At 51.6% G+C, this 15,502-nt stretch overlaps 2 protein-coding genes across 3 annotated transcripts; one reads left to right on the top strand and one right to left on the bottom strand.

The window, feature by feature from the left end:
- The first annotated feature begins 912 nt into the window (after nucleotides 1-912).
- Nucleotides 913-4,955, top strand: CDC20 (cell division cycle 20). Its single transcript, XM_079776937.1, has 11 exons — nucleotides 913-1,038; nucleotides 1,137-1,374; nucleotides 1,487-1,635; nucleotides 1,729-1,825; nucleotides 1,954-2,088; nucleotides 2,187-2,383; nucleotides 2,509-2,603; nucleotides 2,749-2,977; nucleotides 3,130-3,255; nucleotides 4,148-4,265; nucleotides 4,654-4,955. The coding sequence occupies exons 2-11, from the start codon at nucleotides 1,194-1,196 to the stop codon at nucleotides 4,830-4,832; spliced, it is 1,506 nt and encodes a 501-aa protein (XP_079633063.1). The 5' UTR covers nucleotides 913-1,038; nucleotides 1,137-1,193; the 3' UTR covers nucleotides 4,833-4,955.
- Nucleotides 4,956-5,142: 187 nt separating this feature from the next.
- On the bottom strand, nucleotides 5,143-9,985 carry ELOVL1 (ELOVL fatty acid elongase 1). 2 transcript variants are annotated; one of them, XM_079776939.1, is made up of 8 exons: nucleotides 7,962-8,040; nucleotides 7,215-7,274; nucleotides 6,839-7,029; nucleotides 6,581-6,661; nucleotides 6,371-6,427; nucleotides 6,176-6,281; nucleotides 5,949-6,085; nucleotides 5,143-5,772 (listed from the first exon to the last, which is right to left on the bottom strand). In XM_079776939.1, the coding sequence occupies exons 2-8, from the start codon at nucleotides 7,258-7,260 to the stop codon at nucleotides 5,551-5,553; spliced, it is 840 nt and encodes a 279-aa protein (XP_079633065.1). In that variant the 5' UTR covers nucleotides 7,261-7,274; nucleotides 7,962-8,040; the 3' UTR covers nucleotides 5,143-5,550. The 2 variants fall into 2 exon arrangements, with proteins under 2 accessions (XP_079633065.1, XP_079633064.1); XM_079776938.1 differs by lacking the exon at nucleotides 7,962-8,040 and adding an exon at nucleotides 9,836-9,985 and having other exon boundaries at nucleotides 5,154-5,772.
- Between the last annotated feature and the right edge of the window lie 5,517 nt (nucleotides 9,986-15,502).

A 15,502-nucleotide genomic window follows, 5' to 3' on the forward strand; every position in this document is an offset into this window, starting at 1 on the left:
GGGCAGGGAGATGGCGGGGAAGGGGAAGGGGAAAGGAAAAACGTGAGTGTGCTCCTAGGAGGGAGAGCACACTGGGGTCCTCCATCCTGAGGGTTTTAAGGGAGGAGAGTGTAGGGGAGGTCCCAGGGGGAGATCTCAACAGAACATTCAGCAGTTTTAGAGGTGTGTCCTTTCAGAGTTGTGGTCTCCACTGACTGACCGGCACCAGGGCAGAGGGTCATTACTCAATGCAGCCAGCTCTGAGGTCAGCCTTGGCATTGCTTATCTGGTTTTGTTGCTTTTCTGGGCCTGGAGTTGAAATACAACTGAGGCCTAGATGCTATCTCTAGGGAGGAAAGGTCAGGGGCTCCAAACTGCATGACCATCCGTCTGCTAGGGGAGGAAAGGTCACCCCGGGGGTGACTTCCCACCCTACAATTGTCTATTGTTAGGCACCTGGGGCTTTACACCCTGATGACCTCCTGTACCTGGCCGAACGTGCTTGCTCTGCTCAGGTCTGCCTACAACAGTTCTACTTTCACCAAGCAAACAGCGGATGAACCCTAGCTAACTCTGGCCTCCCTTCTGCTAAGCCTCGCAGCCCTTTCCAACCCCAGCCCTCCCTTTCCCTACACCCTCTTCCTTTCCGTTCTCTAAAGGGATCAAGTGCTTTAGGTCGTTCCGCAGAGTTATGCTCTTAGGTATCATAAATAAACACCACAGGGAGGACTTAACTATGAAGGGCGGGTGAGGGGAACCTGAGGAATGAATGGAAGCGACTAGGCCGGGCGGAGGCAGCGCTGGCCCCACCCCCAGACGCTCCCCGCCCCTTCCCTCTCGCTTTCAGACACGAATCACGTGTCCCGGCTGAACTCTCGTGAGATCTGTGACTTGCCCCGGAAGACCCGCCCCCAGTGCCGTGGAGGCCAATGGGAAGAAGTGACGGTTACGACCGTTGGGTTTCGAAGGAGCCAATGAGTGCCGGAAGCGGAGAGTTTAAGACGCTTAGGCCTGCGCTTCCAAGGTCGGTCGGGGATCGCAACCCGCTCGGTGCTGACGGTGAGTGGCGGCTGGGCCCTGCCGGGGTGGGCCCGCGGCCGAGGCGGCCCTGGCGGTGCGGCCGGCCTTTCCGAGCACGGTCGCTTGTCTTCTTCCAGGGCTCGGCGGACACCTTCCCCCTCAGGGGTCCGTTCCCCTCCGGACGCTTCGCTCCCATGGCGCAGTTCGCGTTCGACAGCGACCTGCACTCTCTGCTGCAGCTGGACACCCCCATCCCCAATGCGCCCCCCGCGCGCTGGCAGCGCAAAGCTAAGGAAGCCTCGGGGCCCGCCCCCTCGCCCATGCGGGCAGCCAATCGGTCCCACACCGCCGGCAGGACCCCGGGCCGGACTCCTGGTCAGTGGGTGCGGCGGGACGCGGGGCGGGAGAACGCACGGCTGACAGCAGCCTGCATGTCCCCTCCCTCGGGGGCCTAGTCGGACTGTCTGCTTCCCTCTCCCCGCCCTAGGCAAATCCAGCTCCAAGATTCAGACCACTCCCAGCAAACCTGGCGGGGACCGCTATATCCCCCACCGCAGCGCTACCCAGATGGAGGTGGCCAGCTTCCTCCTGAGTAAGGAGAACCATTCCGAAAACAGCCAGACGCCCACCAAGAAGGTATGTGTCCCAGAGGGGCTTAAGGCCAGGGACCCGTCTGTGTAGTTTGCATAATGCCGTCCTGCCTCACTCCCCACCACCCTTCTGTGCCAGGAACATCAGAAAGCCTGGGCCTTGAACCTGAACGGTTTTGATGTGGAGGAAGCCAAGATCCTTCGGCTCAGTGGAAAACCACAGAAAGTTCCAGAGGGTAAGACCTGAAGTTCATGGTTTACCCACCCAAGACTGAGGGGAGGGGAGTGCTTACCTGGCCTTCCAGGTTGGGGCCAGGGGGAGGTTTCGGGCCTCCCAGTGTTTAGTCTCCCTCCACTGGGACAGGTTACGAGAACAGACTGAAAGTCCTCTACAGCCAGAAGGCCACGGCCACGCCTGGCTCCAGCAAGAGGACCTGCCGCTACATCCCTTCCCTGCCGGACCGGATCCTGGATGCCCCTGAAATTCGTAATGACTATTGTAAGTGCAGCCTGTTCCTTGCTGGGTGGATGGGAAAAGAGGGCCCGGGGGCCAGGCAAACAAGGAAGCTTGTGTTCTTCCCTTTGCCCCTCTGGCAGACCTGAACCTGGTGGATTGGAGCTCAGGCAATGTTCTGGCTGTGGCATTGGACAACAGTGTGTACTTGTGGAGTGCTAGCACTGGCGACATCCTGCAGCTGCTGCAGATGGAGCAGCCTGGAGACTATGTGTCTTCTGTGTCCTGGATCAAAGAGGGCAACTACCTGGCTGTGGGCACCAGCAGTGCTGAGGTTCAGGTGAGACTTGTCCCTGGGCTGCAGCTCTGTTGTTCCCCAGACCCCGGGAGCTTGCCCAGGAGGAGGATGTTATGCCAAGGCCCAGTCTCTGATGGTTGTGGTCCTCTCTCTCTCTCTCTCTCTAGCTATGGGATGTGCAGCAGCAGAAGCGGCTTCGGAACATGACCAGTCATTCTGCCCGAGTGGGCTCCCTGTGTTGGAATAGCTATATACTGTCCAGGTCAGTGGTTTTTGCTAGTCGGTTGTAAAATCAGGCTATGATATTTGTCCTCCCCCAACTGTACACCCCTGAAGTGAAGCAGCTCTGCCCTCCTGGTGGCATTTGGCGCTGCCACAGGACCTGATTCCCATCTTCCTTCTTGCAGTGGCTCACGCTCTGGTCACATCCATCACCATGATGTTCGGGTAGCAGAACACCATGTGGCCACACTGAGTGGTCACAGCCAGGAAGTGTGTGGGCTGCGCTGGTCCCCAGATGGACGACATTTGGCCAGTGGTGGCAATGATAACTTGGTCAATGTGTGGCCTAGTGCTGCTCTAGAGGCGGGCTGGGTTCCCCTGCAGACATTCACCCAGCATCAAGGGGCTGTCAAGGTAAGAGGGGCTCGGCTGGGCCTCTGCAGACCCTCACCCAGAACCTGGGGAATATTACGGGGAGATGGGATGCTGGGATTAGACTAGGTTAGTCTAGGACCCTCTATAACTCCTTGGGTAGCACCTGCTGACTCCACTTTTGCCCCATCTAGGCTGTAGCTTGGTGTCCCTGGCAGTCCAATATACTGGCAACTGGAGGGGGCACCAGTGATCGGCACATTCGCATCTGGAACGTCTGCTCTGGGGCCTGTCTGAATGCCGTGGATGCCCACTCCCAGGTAGTCTTTTACCTGTTCTAGTCTCTCACTCCTAGATTAATTCTTACTCTTTATTTCTTCCTGGGCAACCATGTCCCCTTCAATGGCTTCGCTAAGTCTGTACCATGATGATTTCCAAGCTTCTAAGTCAGCTCTCACTCAGGAGCTCCAGATCCATATTTCCAACTCTCTGTGGCCCATCTCCTACCCCATGTCCTATAGGTGGCACCAGCCTAATAGATTCCTAATTAAACTTGTTACTTCCCCTTGCCTCCCTAAAATGTGTCCCTACTCCTCCTCCTCTTATATTCTTTGAGAGGACAGAACCTAGTTAGAAATCTGAAAAAAAACCTAGAATCTTTCATCCTCCTCACCTAGTCAACAAGATAGCAGTTTTACCTCAAAATGTCATTCACAAGTGTTTTCTCCCCTCAGTACACTGGTCTCAGTATTCTTAGCTCCTCTAGTCTGTCCTCTCTACTGTGGCCTGGGTGGTATGTTACTGTCCTCCTTAAATCCTGTAGTGGTTCCCCATCACCTACAGCATATAACCCAAATCCATTAGAATTTGATGGCCTTGTTGGTGAGTCTCCCTGCAACGACTCCAGCTTCTCCTTCAACACCCATTCTGTCCACCTTCATTCTAGATTTGGGCTTTTGAGCCAGAGTTCAAATTCTGGCTCCGTCACCTACTAACTTAACTTGCTTGTGATCTTAGGCAACTTGCTGAACTTCCTTCTGCTCGATTCCTCATCTGTAAATGGATAACGGTTATAATTCTCAAAAGGCTTTTGTTAGGATCATGGTCACTCTAAGTCTGAGTGACCTCGCATTGTTCCTAACACTAGAATGGACTTATTTCTGATTTGAGCAGTCGGCTCTGTGTTGTAGCTACACCATCCTCTCTCCACAGGTGTGCTCTATCCTCTGGTCTTCCCACTACAAGGAACTTATCTCAGGTCATGGCTTTGCCCAGAACCAGCTGGTTATTTGGAAGTACCCAACCATGGTCAAGGTGGCTGAGCTCAAAGGTATGTGCTAAATGACAGAAGCCAGACACAAAAGACGACATATTGTATGATTATTTTTATATGGACTACCCAGAAGAGGCAAATGAAGAGAGATAAAACAGACTAATGGTTACCAGGGGCTGGAGGGAAAGGGTAATATGTGACTTTCTTTATGGAGTGATGAAAATGGTCTGGAATTATAGTTGTGATGATTACACAACTCTATGACTATACTAAAAACTAATGAATTGTACACTTTAAAAGAATAAAATTTATGGTATGTAAATCATTGTCTCAAAGCTGTTACAAAAAACAAAACCCAAAAAAAGGTAGGTTGCCCTCAAAATTGGAGAGTTGTAGTATGTCTACATTCATGTGCTGCTCTGACTTTTTCCTTTCTCATGCCCAGGTCACACAGCCCGGGTCCTAAGTTTGGCCATGAGTCCAGATGGGGCCACAGTGGCATCAGCAGCAGCAGATGAGACCCTACGCATGTGGCGCTGCTTTGAGTTAGATCCTGCACGGCGGCGGGAGCGGGAAAAGGCTAGTGCACCCAAAAGCAGCCTCATCCATCAAGGCATCCGTTGAGGACCAACTCATCACTTCAGTTTTATGTTTGCTTTTTTTACTTTTCTAATAAAGTTATGTTTCTCTTCTTGCACTACCTCTGTCTCAGTGGCTTTCTCAAGAGGTTCCTCCCCTGTGTTTGAGAGCTAGAAATGTCTGTCCTGTGGGAGCCTTGACCATCTGTCCTGTTTGTAGACAGGGCTAGCAGGCTTTGTACCCTACCTCCTCATTTACACACACGTACACACACAGCCTCAGTAGTTTCCTGTCACTTTTAATGAAGACATGAGTGAGCAGCCTCCATAGGCTGTATTCCCAGGCCTCCCACCCACTCTGACCTATGGGTGGAAAGGAGGGAGCCTGGGTCCGTAGTGACAGATTATTGCTGACCTCTTCAGTGTGAGGAAAAAGGCCACAAGACCCTGGTGGGGGCCAGTCCTGAGTGCTCCTCTCCCAAGTTTAAGGCAGGGAGGGGGAAGTAAGCGTCCAGCCCTTTCAGCCCCCAGCTCGAGTGGCAGAGGGCAACGAGGCCACGTCCCTGGGGCTGGCTGGGACAAGTGGGTGAGGAACGGAAGCTGTGGTCCCTGTGTACCAGCTGTGGGGAGGGGAAGGCTTGTCCCCTGCTCAGTCCTGACCACATAAGCCCTGGTCACAGGTGTAGTTGGGGAGGACAATGACGGATGCTGCCCAAGGTGCAGTCCTGAGGCACTTAGGTGGGCGCCTAGCAAGAGCATGTTTCTCAGTTGGCCTTGACTTTGGCAGTACCTGGAGCTCCATTTTGCTGAACTACACGGGGCAGCCGTTTGCCTTTGGTGTAAGACTGATACCAGAAATTGGAGAAGAGCACGAAGAAGATGGTGCCGTACATCCAGATGAGGTGGATGATGACTGGGTACTGGTAGTTACAGCTGGGCATGAAGTAGTACTGGGAAATGTGCAGCGAGACCAGGACAAACTGGATCTAGGATAGAGAAAGGCAAGGATCAGAGGGAATACTGAGAGGGCTGGAGGGAAAGGGGGTAGAGAAAGACTGAACACTGAGTCGGGGGATAGTGTCAAAGGTGAGAGAGGTTGGAAAAAGGAAGGATCCAGACCACTAGTATTGGTATGGTTATAGGCCAGGTCCAGGCCCCTTACCAGCTGGATGGCTGTCATGTGCTTTTTCCACCAAATGTAGGGCTGAGCCACCGGGCCAAGGGCAGACAATCCATAGTACAGGTACATGATGACATGCACAGAGGAGTTTACCATGGCATGGAAAGAGCCCATTCCTCCTGTGAGTGGACAGTGAACAGGGTCAGGAGAGTCGAGCCTCTAATCCCCAGTGCCTGCCCTTTTTCCCCCCAACGGCCTTCACCACTCACCTGGGGCAATTTTCACGCCCCACCACCAGCTCCAGGGAAGCACTGAGTGGTGGAAGACATGTAGGAAGGTCACCTGTCCATCTTTTTTCCGGAGAATAAAGATCACCTGGGAATAGTAGGGAAAGGAGTTCCAGAGTCAGGGCCTCTCACTCCTTCCTCCCCCACCCCAAGTTCTCACATTTCATATACTCTCACCGTGTCCATGAGCTCAATGAACTTGGAGAAGAGGAAGAGCCAGGCCACTCGAACCATCTGCAAGAAGTCAGGGCAGCCTTAGGACCCCGCCCCTTAGGACTACTAGAGCCTCCCTAAACTGGCCCATGAGCACAGGTCACACCCAAATTGCTCCTATCCCCAGGTTGTTTACGACGCAGGCACCCCCACCCCCATCTCACTCTTACTTACCCTCAGTGCCTCTGGGTTGTTGGAAAAGTCCACAGGGTCACAGCGCCAGGTGTAGCTACTCAGCCAGCCAGACATCAGGAACTAGAAATGGGATGTGGATTAGACCACCAGAATGCCCTCCCGCCCCCCAATCCCTCCCGTTTTCTAGTTGAAGAAATGGATCTGAGCCTTTCTGAAAAGGAGATGCATGCTGTGGCTCTAAGGCCTGCCCCTTATCCTGCCAGCAGAAATTAAAGCCTACGCATCCCAGGGTCCCACCTCATAGACAATGTAGAGGGAGAGTGCCACCAGTGAGAAGTTGTAGACAACCATGAAACCACGCAGTTGGAAGGGCTTCCGATTGGCCATGATTCGAGGCCCAAGTGAGAGAACGAAGTACACATAAGTCAGGAGAATGGAGGTCATTAGCAAGGGGGACCCCATCAAAGGGTAGCCCTGCATCCGGGGATCTGCAAATAAGGATCAAAGGAGTCAGGAAGTGCCACAGGGTTCAAAGGGTCCCCATCAGGTGTCCAGATATGAGGTCAGGTCACAAAGGGTCAAAGGGGTTGGTAGGGACTTTCCATTAGGTGACAGCCCTAGATCCAGAGATCTCAGGACAGGAGGGAGGTAGGGCAGGTGGACAGCATCTTACCTCCATGCTTCATCATGCTCTGGTACACGTTCACAAGAGCTTCCATCCTAGTTAACGACTCTGGGGAGGTATGGAGGGCGGATGTCAGCCAGGGTTGTGTTCTCCCATCTTACCCCTGACCCACAGACAGGACAGAGACCAGACAACTCCCGATACCTCATGGCAAAAGGATATAACAGAGAGAGGAAGGAATTGCTGGGGACTAGGGGTAGGAGGAGACAGTTTGGCGGGGGCATCTGCTTCCCACACATCCTGCCTGCCTGGGAAGGGCTGTTCCACCCTTCCTTTCCTCTCTGCACTCTCTGCTCTTCTCTGGAGATTTTTACTTCATGACCTCCCATCCCCTCTTCCTCCACAAGAAAACTCTCAATTTTGATCTCTTTCTAGAAAGTCTTAGCTCTCACTTACAGGGAATTCATCTCCCGAATGAACTGCCTCTCCCTTCCTCACCAAAGTCTCTGGCCTCTCCAGCTCTGGGTCTTTCTTCTCTCCAGGGATCCTCCCCTGGCCCATTTCGGGATGCTCTTCTCCTGGAATTGTCCTTTCCAGGACTCTCCTCTCCCGAGGATCCCTCCTTTCCCCTGCCGGGACTCTCACTTCCCAGCCCTTCCTGCCAAGCCTGTCCCTTCTTGGTGGTCCCTCCAGTCCCGGTCCCTTCCGGGACTCTCCTCCCAATCCCTCCTGCTCCTTCCTCCTCTCCCCTGCCGAGACATTCCCAGGCTCTTCTCGGCCCTCCAGAGCTCTCACCTCCAGCCTCTCAGCTCCTCTCCGGTGCTCTCCTCTTGCCCTTCCTCTCTGGGAGCCTGGCTCTTTGAGACTCCTGCCCTGGCAGCTCCACCTGTCTGACTAGATCTGGCAGCAGCCCCGCCCTCCACCCACCCCCGCTGCACTGCACATGGGGTGGAGGGTGGGTCCAGGCCACAGGTCAGTGCCTGGAGGAGCAGGACCCACGAGGATTGAGAAAGCCAAGTAAAGCTGGGACTCGCCATCCACCCACCCTCCCTAGATCAGCCAGATGGTCCAAGGTTCTAGGTTTTGAACCACAAGCCTGCTGAGGCTCCAGTCCCAGCCCAAACCTTGGAGCAAAGAGAACTGCAGAAAACCCAACACCCAGCATCTGCTAAACTAGCCATAAATTCTCAGTTTGTCCTACTTTAAATGGGTACAATCACCCTTCTCTCCCAGGGAGGGGCAGGGAAGCCAGTGGCATGTGAGGAGGTGGGGACGTGGGGGAGGTCTCAGGAATCTTCCCCTCCCTCAGGGAGGAGTCTAAAGATCTAGGCCCTCTCCCCCTCAGGACCTCAAGGAATGACGGAGGAGGGAGGAGGGCTCACTGGGACACAAAAGCCAGACCCAGGGGAGCCTGGGGCTCTGAGGAAGTCCCAGAGGGATAATGCAGTCCCTAAACAGCCCGGGCAGCAGAGCAACCTGTGCAGGTACTAAGTGAAGAACTCACCTTCTGACACATCCACCGAGGCTGCACATGCACCCCTCACACACACATACCGGGCACACATCCCACAGATGCTCCCTCAGCCTCCATGTCAACCCCCAACTGCCCCACCATGGTCAGGCCCAAGTCCTTCCATACACACATGGTCTCACACAGACCTGCCTCTCACACAGCTCTCCCCTCACCCACCCAATGACCAACTCACCAGTGGCTAGCACATGGAGCCTACACAACTCCTGCCGGCAACACCTGCCCTCCTCTGACACACCACCCAAACAAGCCTCCGTGGACTCTGACATGCATAGTTTCTAATACTCAGACCTGCTCCAAAAATACATTCACACTAGTGAACACACCCAAAACACTCACACATCCTCCCTCCTAGGTCCTGCATTACCATGTGCAAATGCTTATGCTCATACATACGTGAGTCACAGATAAATGTGGTCACATACATAAGCTCACACAGCCCACTTAGCAGGGAATGAATATAAAATCACCCATACCACATGTTGACACACACCTGTCCTTGGTCAAGCATACAGATCTCTTTTCACAGATGACATTCATTCATTCATTCATTCATTCATTCACAACCATATTTTTGTTGGTTGCCTATTCTGTGGGAGGGCCTACCAGGAGAGGGGTAACATGTGCTCTAACACACAGTTCCTTCCTGACCCAGGAGTTTGCCAGCTTGTTATCTCTCTCAACCACCACACTCGCATGCACCCTGGAGGTCAGGAGTGGCTCAAGGTTCTGGGAAGGACCTCTCCCCATGCTACAGAAGAATCTGGGTGTGTCCCCGTAGGGGAACTCGGTCCTTCCTTTTAAGATGGATGGAAGGGAAAAGAAAACAGGCAGAGGAAGGGGGAGGGGAAAAGAGGAGGGAAGGGAGGGGAAGGGAGGAGGGAGGGAGGGAACAGGAGGGAAGAGGGATAAGACCTGGAGGTGGTGGAGGAAGGCCTAGGTTTGAGTAAATGGGGTCCATGCGCGGGAGGGAGGTTGCTGGAGAGGCCCAGCCCCAGAGAGCTGGGACCTCCCACTCACTCTCCCCAGGAACAGCCTCGCCCACAGCCAGGGCAGGGCAGGGCAGGGCTGGGCCGGGCGAGCCAGGCAGGGGACCCCGGGCACGTGGAGCGCCCGCCCAGGAAAGGTCCAGACTCACCAGTGGGGACCAGGCAGGCAGCAGTGGAGGGCTCGGAGGGAGCAGGGCCAGAGAGAAGTCCCCAGGGCCAGCCTGCCTGCCACTTCCTCATCTGCTGGGCCGACTTTCTGTCACCAGAGGGGGAGGGGGCGGGCCGGGTGGGGGGCGCTTGCTGATTGGGTCTTCGGCTGAGGCAGGAGGGGCCGTCCAGCCTCAACTGGGCTCGGCCCGCAGGGCGGGAGCAGGGGCGGGCCGCCCGATCCCGGGCAGGAAGCACGCCCAGCCCCGACTCCCCACCCCTTCCCTCGGCATCACTCAGCCCGCCGCTGTCAGCTCCCGCGGCCTGGCTAGGGCCGCCAGAGTCGTACCCTGCTTCTTCCTGACATTCAGCCCATGAATGGCCTTATTCTGGGCCTTCTGGTGATTAATCCGCCAACACATCTGTGTGGGCAGGCAGGCAGGCCCACCCAGCTTAGGATCCTGGGAAAAGTTCCAGGGCCCAGTCCTTCCTCCAAGAGCCCCCCTCTAGAGAGGGTGAGACCTGAGCGTCGGCGAGCCACCGTAGCAGGGAGGTCTCTGTAGGTGGGAGCAACTGGGCATGCAAGCCTTCCCTCCGAGCCTATACGGCTGGATGAGCCCTGGCATTAGGAGTCGCTGAGAGTATGTCGTGGCATGGAGGAGGGAAAATACAAGTGGCTGGGGTACAGCCGCTCTGCCCTGCACAGGCCCGGTGGCAGGTGGAGTGGTCTGGAATGCATCAAGTGAAACCCTTCTACATGCTATGCACATGTGTGCTTTGTGTCTCTCTGTGTTTGATATATTTATTTAGGAAAGCACTAAACTGTAATAAAGTATTTAATTTGCTTTTTATTTAAACACGCACACACACACATACACACTCAAGTGGCCTGGGGCAGGAACAGGGAGTGAGTCACTGGCTAGCTACACTGGCCTTCCAGGTAGTGAAAGGGAAAAAAGGAAAGTGAAGTCGGCTGTGGCTGTGGCTGAGGCTGAATGTAGATCTTGAAGGTCGAACCGGGCACTTTGACTTTATTCTGGAAGCAGTGGAGAAACAGCGAAGATTTTTGAGGAGACTGTAATCAGGCTTGTATTATCAAACAATTCATCAAATATTTATTGACAACTGCCATCTGCAAGGTGCTGGTGACACATCCGTGAAAAAGGCAGAGCGTCCCTGCAGGGGGGTTACCATCCAGTTGAATCACTTCACTCTGGCAGCCAGTATGAAGAGGGCATTGGAGACCAGTGAGAGATACAGCCTGACCTAAGATGACCTGGAAATTGATGGGGATGAAGAGGCAGACACTGTGGAGACTTCCCCAAGTCAACTGTCTATCCAGCTTTCCCTCTTCCACACTCATCAACTGGACTGAATTCTTGGGGGTGAGGACTAGGTTTTAGTGAAATGAAATCTTTATCTTCGGTAGCTCCTGGAATAGTTCTTTGCATATAATGATCTAATAACTGCTTATAGGATTGGATTGTGCAAATGCAGATAGAATAAGGAATTTGGAGGAGACAGTAGTTTGGAAGAAATAATGTGTTCCTAAATGGTTGGATGTAGCTATATGGAAGTTCAGTCTTAGAGGTAAGAGGTCAGAACCAAAGTATACTTATGACCCAGCCCATTAGTACCTGCCCTTAACAGGAAATGGCAGAAGAATTCAACAATTCAAAAGGCTTACACTTCGAATTGTACACTAAGGCATACCTGATCTGGCTCTCAGTCTCCCGTTCTACCTGTGCCATTATCCTGGACCACATCCTATGCTTTAACCATTCCCCAAAGATGTCTGCATCTCTCATACTCCCCACTTCTCCAAGCCTTGTTCCCTGGCTCAACACAAGATACAAGCAGCTCTCCTAGGCAATAAATCCTTCCCTCTCCCCTTTCTCATAAGCCCAATGTAATTATTTGTATCACCCTTCCCCCTACCCCCAAGTTCTTCTCAGCAGGGGCTATGTTTTAGTTGTCTATCTCCAGCAACTGGTCCAGCACCTGGCTCATTTGGCTCTTCATGTTTGTTGAGTGAATATCAGAGTGAATGAAACTATGTGAGAAAGGGAAGGAGGTCTAGGAACCAAGAGTCAAGGAGGGGAGGATAGTAAGAATTCAAAAGCCTTTCTACTTTCCTCGGAGTAGCAGTATTCATTGAGTCAATAAATATTTATTGAAAGCCTAATGTGTTCCAGGTATTCTTTAGTGGCTTCAGGGTCAGAACTGACTCCAAAGGCCTGAGTTAAAATCTTCCAGTTAGTACCCGTGTGACCTTCTGTAAGCTGCTGACCCTCTGTAAAATGGGAACAACAGTACCTATCTCATAAGATTGTTGTGAAGATTAAAGAGTCTGGTCAGGGTGGCTCAGTGGTTGAGCATTGACCTATGAACCAGGGGATTATGGTTCGATTCCCAGTCAGGGCATATGCCTGGGTTGCGGGCTCAATCCCCAGTTGGGGGCATGCAGGAGGCAGCCGATCAATGATTATCTCTAATCATTGATGTTTCTCTCTCTCCTGCTCCCTCTCTAAAATCAATAAAAATATATTTTAAAAAACCAAAAACAAGATTAAAGGAGATAACCCATGTGAAGTGCTTAGCATTGTTTCTATCTCAACATTTAGTAGACAAGGTGGGAGGTAACCAGTATATCAAGAAGGTATACATGTGTATGTAGATTCATGAGCATTCATTTAACAAATATTTCCTAAATGCTTCCTGTGTACAAAGCACTTTTCTGAGAGTTCTATTGAGAGGTTTTGGATTCAGTGTCCATCTAGAGACGAACTAGAGAACAAATCAGACCATTATTGACAACGAATCTATTCCAGAGGCCAATCATAGTAATAGGGAACTTCAACTATTCATGTATTCACCTGGATATTGGCAAAAGACCATGGCAAGCCCTCAGTAAATGTTGATTTATTTCATGAATGAACATGCCGAAAGACTCACTTCATTTGATTTTTGTCCTAGTCCTGGGAGAAAGCATCTTCAAATATCTGATATGGACCACTTAATCCCAAGTCCTATCAAATGGCATCCCCACGGCTGTGGGATTCCTGTAAAATACTCAGTCTCGTGGAGAAGACACATAAATGAATAATTCGAGTAGCATGTGTTAAGTATTCCCACAGAAATAAATCTAGAGGTTATGAAAGCACAGGGGTAGGGTTGGGGGACACTGTACCCCAAGGTGGGAATTAATTCTTGAAGGTTTCACAGAAATGCCACCTTCGCTGAGCATTAAAGGACACTTTATAGAAGGCAGGGAAAGACATTACAGATAGAGGAAAGCATGTGCTTAAAGGCATAGAAGCTAGCCACGTGGCAGGTTTGGGGAGCTCTAGGTAGTTTGGTGTGGCTCTAGCTTAGAGGGCATATGGATAAGGGCAGGACATCTAGGCAGGAGTCAGTTTATGAAGAGCCCTGTATTCCATGGTTTGAATTTTATTGTTTAGCTTTTTCAGTCCTGGCTGCACACTAGAATCACCTGGGGAGCTTTCAAAATATCAATGCCTGGCTCTCACCTCCAGATTGATTCCAATGGTTTTGTAACGGGAAGAGGCTTGAGCGTGTTTATGTGCTGTGCAGAAGGAAACAATGGGCTCCAGCATACACCTCACAGACAGAGATGTGTGAAAAAGAAAAGTTCGTCAATGGACCAGGAGGAAATGGAATAGTTTGGGACCTGTGGGGAGGCTAGGTGGAAGGCCTCGGAGGTCTGAGGGTTCAGTGAAAGGTCACACACCAGGGGCAGGCTGATAAACTGGAGGGGTCCAGGAACTCAGTCTTTTTTTTTTTTAAATTTATTTATTGATTTTAGAGAGAGAGAGAAAGAGAAAGGCAGAAACATCAATCTATTGTTACACTTATTTATGCATCCATTGATTGATTCTTGTATATGCCCTAACTAAAGATTGAACCCACAACCTTGGCATATCAGGACAACACTCTAACCAACTGAGCTACCCAGCCAGGGCCAAGAACTCACAATATTGATAAGGATGACAGGAAGTCAGGTGACAATTTCCCCTGGGTCCCATCCTGTCTGACTCCCTCCTCACTCACTGCTAAGGGGCCTTCTCCATCCTCTTTCTCCAGAAGGCATGGATTTACTTTCTCCACGGGTTTAGTCTGAAAACTGTCACCTGTATAAACTCTATCATTATTTTAGGCTTTATATTTCAGCAGAAAAATTAAAGGAAAGTGGAATCAAACAAACAGGAATGGCAATTAAGTAAAAAATAAGGTATACTTGTATGGGAGTGAGTGAGCAGGTGGAGCAGTGGAATAAAGTATGGGAGAGGCGGGGGTGGGGGGGTGGGGGGTGGGGGTGGTGGTGGTGGTGGTGGTGGTGGTGGTGGCGGCGATGGGGATGTCGTCATCTAAGAACAATAGAAACTAAGGGTCTAGGCTGAGGGACAAGAGGAGTGGCAGGTAGCCTCCTAGGGGCTGTGTCAAGCTTCCCCATCCCCATCTTGTAAAGGACAAAGGGCACTTTCTACACAGCACTCACACGGGGGAGTTGAGGGGAGTGCTGAGTCTGTGAGGACAAGGGAGAGAGGATGAGGGTGAAGGGTTTGTCAGTTAATCATTCTACATGTCCCTGGGCCTTAGCCAGATAGAAAGTATACACTGCCTAAGGCTGGGACCTTGGCTGAGGAAAATGGAGCTGGAAAGACATCTGGCTGGCAGAAGGGAGAGGCTGTTTGCAAACACTCATCATATCATCTGGAATCTGGGGGTTTGCTGGACTCTTGAGAGGTCAGGGACAAGAGTGGGTAGCCAATGCCATGGGTATCATGGAGTGTTCCCTGAACTGATCATTGAAAAAGGAACTCAGAAGGAAGAGGGCTGTGATAAAACCTGCAGGAAGAGCTCTGGAGAGAGAAAAGGGGAAGCTTTGGGGTAGGAGACAAACTAGGGGAGATTATTAAAATGAAAGAGATCTAGCAAGATTGGGAAGATGTGTGAGAAGAGCCAAAAGGGTAAAAGAGAAAATGTAGCTTACTCTTCAGTACTTTCTCTGGCAAGCATGGGGCCAGCTGCTTTCCACGTGCTCTTCTGGTTCAGTCTTGTAAGGTACTATTATCACTGCTTACCAGATGAAAAGAATGGGGTCAGAAAGGGTGAAGGATTTTTTCAAGGTCACATAGCAAGTAAGGTGGAAACAAATAGGTATTCTAGGCTGAGGAAAAGTGTGGATGAAAGGATGGATGGAGGAAAGCACAGTGATTCTGTTTGGCTAAAGAATAAGGTGAATGAAAGGCCTACTTATGATAGAAGGTTAAAAAGTAGGTTGGCCCCATATCATGAAGTGTTTTGAATGAAAGAATGAGGAGTTGTTCCTGGCCAGTGTGGCTCAGTGGTTGAGTATCGACCTATGAACCAGGAAGTCACGGTTCAATTACTGGTTGGAGGAAGCAGCCAATCGATGATTCTCTCTCATCACTGATATTTCTATCTCTCTCTCCCTCTCCCTTCCTCTGATATCAATAACATAGCCAATTGGCCTGGAGGTCAATTCCTCCCAGTGATACCAACAACAATCAAGACTTAACTACAACAAGGCTGTACACACAGACCACAAAGGGGTACACCAATAGTGTCCACCTCAGGTGACTGGGAGGCCAACCCACTGGGCCATATAGGAAACCTAGCACACA

This window comes from Cnephaeus nilssonii, assembly GCF_951640355.1.
Source record: "Cnephaeus nilssonii genome assembly, chromosome: 7".
In the NCBI taxonomy this organism is placed as follows: domain Eukaryota; kingdom Metazoa; phylum Chordata; class Mammalia; order Chiroptera; family Vespertilionidae; genus Cnephaeus; species Cnephaeus nilssonii.